Source organism: Vitis riparia, chromosome 15 (genome assembly GCF_004353265.1).
Source record: "Vitis riparia cultivar Riparia Gloire de Montpellier isolate 1030 chromosome 15, EGFV_Vit.rip_1.0, whole genome shotgun sequence".
Classification (NCBI taxonomy): domain Eukaryota; kingdom Viridiplantae; phylum Streptophyta; class Magnoliopsida; order Vitales; family Vitaceae; genus Vitis; species Vitis riparia.
This window is the reverse complement of record NC_048445.1, coordinates 4,992,307-4,998,216: the sequence shown is the minus strand read 5'-3', so window position 1 is coordinate 4,998,216 and position 5,910 is coordinate 4,992,307. Positions and strand designations below refer to the sequence as shown.

Below are 5,910 nucleotides of genomic sequence, written 5' to 3'. Positions count from 1 at the left end.
TTGCTTTTAGTTGTAGATTTTTGTAATGCTTATGAATTAATAAGTAAGATTAACCTGTGTATATTTTGTCCATAAATATAATAATCATATTACATTTAACTCATTTTTCTTTAATGTTTATGGAACACCTCATAATACATTGATCATCTAATAATATTTGTATATCAAATGTTCACAAAAAATATAGTACATCCAACATATCAAACCCATCAAAACTAAAAAAGAAGAGTGAATACATACCAAAACATGATTTAGAAATATTACAGATCCCAAGATTCATGTATACTTCCATTTCATAAGCATAAAACTGACTAACTATAAAATGACATAAAAGTCGCATATAAAAATCTAAAATTCTCAGTACCAATTAAAGTAACGTTTATGTCCTACAATGTATGACATAAGAGTTGCATTTAAACATTTGTCTAGATAACATATCCATCAAAGCAAAGTATCATGCTATAAACCAAACAATCATAAATTACAACGACCATAAAAAGTAACAATCGCGTTTTTTAAACATGAAACATTCATTCAAAACAAAGTAAACCTAACATGTATGCAAAAAGTTGAAATACAAAAATATAAAAGGCAAACCTATATTCTAAACAATATGAACTTAAACAAGTTTTTCGTAATAGGGGGCAAAGTCTCTTTATTAAATTTTTTGTTCTTTTCTCACTCAAATGATCTCTTAACAGCTCCTTTTAAACGAGAAAATGGGGCAAATGAAGTGGGCACTTGAGTAACCACGATGAAGATGGAACCAAGCATCTGTGTTCGATAACTACACGAACCATTTGTGTTCAACAACTACACGAAACATCCGGGTAGAAAAGAACTCAAAGACAGTCATGTTAAAGCGAACACGACCTCATCCCAAATCCTAGAGAATATTTTTTAGTTACACATTAAACCAATGGGCACACGATACATAGAAACCTGTTTAGATATATATAAGGGGAGGTTCTAGAACAAGGCTAAAAAATACAGTGCACCAACACTACATGCTACTTACATGGAATCATAAAAATACAATTAAACCTTCATGGGAATAGCCCGTAGAGGCAGGGCCTTCTGTAATGTAAGCCCAAACTTCTCACTCATGTCTATATTTTCTAGTTTCATACCATCTTCAAGCTTCCAAGCATGGGAATAAAGAAGAGAGGCCAACATAAGGTGCACCATCCTATGAGCTAATGGCAATGCAGGACATATTCTTCTTCCAGCACCAAATGGAATCAACTCAAAATCTCTGCCTTTGACACCAATATCACACTCTAGAAACCTCTCAGGCATGAATGCATTTGGGTTGGACCAAGTGCTTGGATCTCGACCAATAGCCCATGCATTAACTAGTATTTGTGAATTCTTTGGAATTGTGAACCCGCATATTTCTACGTCAATTTCTGCTCTATGGGGAATTAGCAGTGGGCCTGGTGGGTGCAACCGAAAGGTTTCTTTAACTATGGATTGTAAATAAGTAAGCTTTGAGATGTCCGACTCTTGAACTATCCCATCATTCCCAAGGACTTCTCGGATCTCCCTTTGAGCTTTTACCATTTTTTCTGGGTTGCATAGTAACTCTGCCATTGCCCACTCTACTGTGGTTGAAGGGGTGACAGTTCCCGCAACAAAGAGATCCTGATCATACAAAGCAATGTTAGAATTAAGGTTTCATTGATCATAATTTGCAATTTGCTCTTTCCATTGTTTTCTACATGAAATCTCAAGAAAAATGTGTGCAAGAAGAAACTCCAAGGAAGATTGACTTCTAATTCATTGTATACTTAAATTTTCTAGGTCAATTCAGTTCAATAACTATAACAAATTTCATAAATGCATCAAATCGAATGTTGATATATGTGTATAAATACGATTAAATGATTTCATTTCCATAGTCATCTGAAAACTCACTAGCAAAATTTAACAGACAAAAGGAGTACTGATTACTAATAGTGATATGTGGTACCCACCAGAAGCAAATGTCTTATATCACTGCAACTCCACTCATTGTCATTTTCTTTTGTGAGATTGAGGAGGGCATCTAGCACATCGTCTCTTGCTGATGAAGCTTTTGATTGCAACCTTTGATTGATTATACCATCAAAAATATCAAATAATTTATCAAAATAAATATTCATGTTCCACCGTATACCTTGTGGATCAATCAATCTGAAGGCCGGGAAATAATCTACAAAGTTGGGTCTTCCAATTCCTTCCATCACACCCCAGGCAATATTCTTGAACTCTTGTGAAAAATTAGAATCATGATGAGCCAAATTAATGGAGAAAATAGTGTTTGATAACAAATTAAGGCTTGCTGTGAAGGCTGCTCCACCAATATTGACTGCACAACCCCTACCGCAACATTCTTCCACATGGTCCAGCAGTTCCTGTACAACTTTTCTCCGCAGGCTTTGGCTGGCTTCAAGTCGCTGCACTGAAAATATTTGCATGGAGCATATCTTCCTAATCTTTTGCCACTGATCAGATGCTGGAATCCATGCCACTGAAGATTCATGATGATTATGCGCTCTGACAGCGTCCCGGACTGTTCGTCCGGAGCACGCTTGATCATTTCTGTGTAGGACCTCTTTGGCAGTTTCTGAAGAGGAAATGACTACGGTGGAAACACTCCCAAGCTTTAGAGACATTACAGGGCCATAAGTTTTGGAGAGATTTGTAAGAGATTGATGGGGTTTGTCCCCAAGTTTGAGGATGTTGCCGATGATTGGCAAAGACCGGGGGCCTGGAGGGAAGCTGGCTGTACCAGGTCTCCGGCCAATCGGACTGAGTTTCAGGGCATGAATGCATGTCCACACAAAGGAAAGCAGAAGCAAAAGTCTTATGTAATCCATTGTCTACCCTTTCCACTCTTCTCTTCTTTAGGATCCACAGGATGCTCCCTATCTTCTATGTTGTCCGTATGGAAAAATGAGGACCTTAAAGAACTAATCAATTTCTGCATCAGAGTCAATGACAAGAATATTTTTTCCTGGTTTTAAAAATCGGATTAGACTATTCAAACCATCGACTGGCAACCTATCCCACCCGGTCACCTTAGTTAAACCATAATTGGATCGGGATTGAACCATTCAAACCAACCGTCAAACCGCATGAAGCAGGCGGTTCTCCAAGAACTGTTCCAACTCATTTTTTCCAAATTTTTTTAATATTGACTACATTATAATTGAATTGGGGTATTGCTTCTAACCCATAGAACAGGTCGAGCCTCACTGGCCTATTGCGTCTGGCCATAAGCTTTTGTTTACTGCATCAATGTACCAAAGGGCATTAATGAGGCCTATTGCATCTGGCCATGAGCTTTTGTTCACTACATCAGTGTTCCAGAGGGCATTTATAGCTATGTTTTTTGTTTGTCTGAACTCGACCATCTCGGGTTTTCAAAAGATTGATTAGACCATTGGGATATGGAAGCATTAAGTTAGTTATTGCTGTAAAACAACATATATTAAAGTAATGAAAATTTTTATTATTTAAAACCCTTAAATAATATAATATGATATTTATAAAAAATATAATATTTTAAAATATATAAAATAATAAGATATACAATTTTGGATATATAACTTTTCTTTAAGATAATATATGTATTTTACTTAATAAAAATTAAAATATTAATATAGTTATATTTATCCTTGTGATTTAATTTGATAACATCAAATATAAAGAATAAAATTTTTTTTTTTAATCTTAATTTTTTATAAATAATTTTAATTTTATATAATATATAAATTATATATTTATTACGTCACTCGTTCGATTGTAATTTAATCATTAATCTAACCAATGAATCATGAAATAGTAACTTTTACGGTTCAATAACTAGCCTGATTATGAAAATATTAAATATTTTAGGTAAATGTGAGCATTTTCCTCAACCCAATCTAGTTACCATAATTAGGTTTGAGGAGTTGGTAAGAAATGATTGAATATTTGGACATTTAAATAAAGATTAAGGTAACAGATAGAGAAGAAACCATGGGAAAACTTTTGTTTGATTTTTTAATATTCCATAAAATTAAAATTATGGGTGTGTTTAATATTATTTTTATTTGAAGTGTTTTTAATTAAAATGTTTTTTCTAAAAACTTTTATGAGAAAATCACATATCAATTATTTCTCCAAAAAAAGGTTTAATTTTTAAAATTATTAAATTTTACTTAACCCTATGATTTTTTTCCAAAACCACTTTTTATGGTAGGAGTGGAAAATACTTTCAAAGTCCAACTCTTTAAGTGTTTTATAAGAGAGAATGAAAAAATGTAAATAAAACTTATAATGCATTTAATAGTGATTTTAAAGTGTATAATTTTTCTAATACTTGAAAAATAAAATTTTAAATATTAGAATAACCACAAACACTTCCTAAAATAACCATCAAATGTACTCTTAGAGGTCATTTGACAGTAATTTTAGAAAGTATTTCTAACCTTTTTAATATTTAAAAATTTTTATCATTCAAATGTTAAAAATATTATAAACGTTTTTTAAAATCACTATCAAACGCATTCTTACTTTCCTTGATATATAGGAAAGACATACACAAAACCAGTAATCACCATTATTGTTAACCTCCACCCATGAAAACATTATATTTGTGAAATCAACATTGATCAATCCCAAAAATTTGTTTTGAAATAAAACAAGACAGTTCTCTTGCTTCAGGCAATAAGATGTTGAAAATTCAATGGAAATACTTTGAATCCGTTTATGCATCCTCATCATTAATTTTTGGGACCATATGTTGCTGTCAAGATAGTAATTGAGAACCACCCCAATTTATTGCCACTTAGTTGGCTAATCTCTACCTTCCCACCAAACACATTTCCTTTTCTTTCCTTCTGTTCACTAATTTACAAATCTACTCATTTCGGTTGAGGGTTATTTTCATGAAAATTAAGGACGGACCACAGCCAAAAAAAAAAAAAGGGCAAACATAGAAATGAATACTATTCAAAAAACAATTACTATTAATTAAAGACGAAGGTGTTTTTAGTAATCTTAACATTTATTACTTAATAATTTAACTTAATTTTAAGTCAAATTATTTTTAAATTATTGATTTAAAATTTAATATTTAATTTATTTATTTTCAATGTTAAATTTGTTTGATAAAATTAACTAAAAAATTATTTTAAATCATTAAATTTACATATTTATCATCATCAATTTTAAATAATATTTATATTTTCACTGAATTTTAAGTTAAATTATTTTTAAATTATTGATTTAAAACTTATTATTTATTGGGTGTAGAAAGGAAAGTCAGAAATGCAAAACTAAAGTAGGACTTGCATTATTGGGTATCCATTGTACATTCAAGTGTACCAATAACATACTTATTGCTATAGCTTTACACAGTAGAGGGAAGAAACTTGGTCCTAACATAGGAAAAGTCAAAAAAGCTACCAAAAATAGAGAGAAGTAGAAGCCAAATTCTAACAAGATTAAGAACAGGCACAAGCAAGGCAGCACGATAGGAAGAAGGACAAAGTTGACGAGCCATAGTTTAAAACATCTCAAAATTACTATAAAAATAATATATTTTAAAATAAATACTTAAAAATAAATTGACTTGGATCAAAAACAATTTCACACTATAGAAATTCATGATAAATATGGCCCAAGTCATTAAAGAAAATATGTTATAAACTCATCAAAGTTTTAGATATATTATACTTTGACATATTGACAAATTTAAACTTTATGATAATGATCATAAACTGTCTTTTCCTATACCTCTAATCAAAATACTTTGATTTTTTATTGCTAGAATTGGTTAATTTCATTATAAAATAATGAAAGGTATAAACTAGAAATATCTTTATAAATGGTCATAATACATAAATAAATAAATCAACTTACAATTAAGTTGGAAATGTG

General features: G+C 31.3%; 1 protein-coding gene across 2 annotated transcripts; it reads right to left on the bottom strand.

The window, feature by feature from the left end:
• Positions 1-649: 649 nt before the first annotated feature.
• On the bottom strand, positions 650-2,911 carry LOC117931862 (cytochrome P450 76T24-like). Of its 2 annotated transcripts, XM_034852932.1 has the most exons (3): positions 2,159-2,911; positions 1,977-2,074; positions 650-1,644 (listed from the first exon to the last, which is right to left on the bottom strand). In XM_034852932.1, exons 1-3 carry the CDS (start codon positions 2,859-2,861, stop codon positions 1,039-1,041), a joined length of 1,407 nt encoding a protein of 468 aa, XP_034708823.1. In that variant the 5' UTR covers positions 2,862-2,911; the 3' UTR covers positions 650-1,038. The 2 variants fall into 2 exon arrangements, with proteins under 2 accessions (XP_034708823.1, XP_034708822.1); XM_034852931.1 differs by having other exon boundaries at positions 1,977-2,911.
• Positions 2,912-5,910: the final 2,999 nt, after the last annotated feature.

What these genes read in the sequence shown, in the direction of transcription:
- LOC117931862 (XM_034852931.1), bottom strand. Translation starts at nt 2,861, where the DNA reads ATGGATTACATAAGACTTTTGCTTCTGCTTTCCTTTGTGTGGACATGC. An exon ending in ATATAAGACATTTGCTTCTG is followed by an intron (nt 1,645 to 1,976) that starts GTGGGTACCACA and finishes TTGTATGATCAG; the next exon opens with GATCTCTTTGTTGCGGGAAC.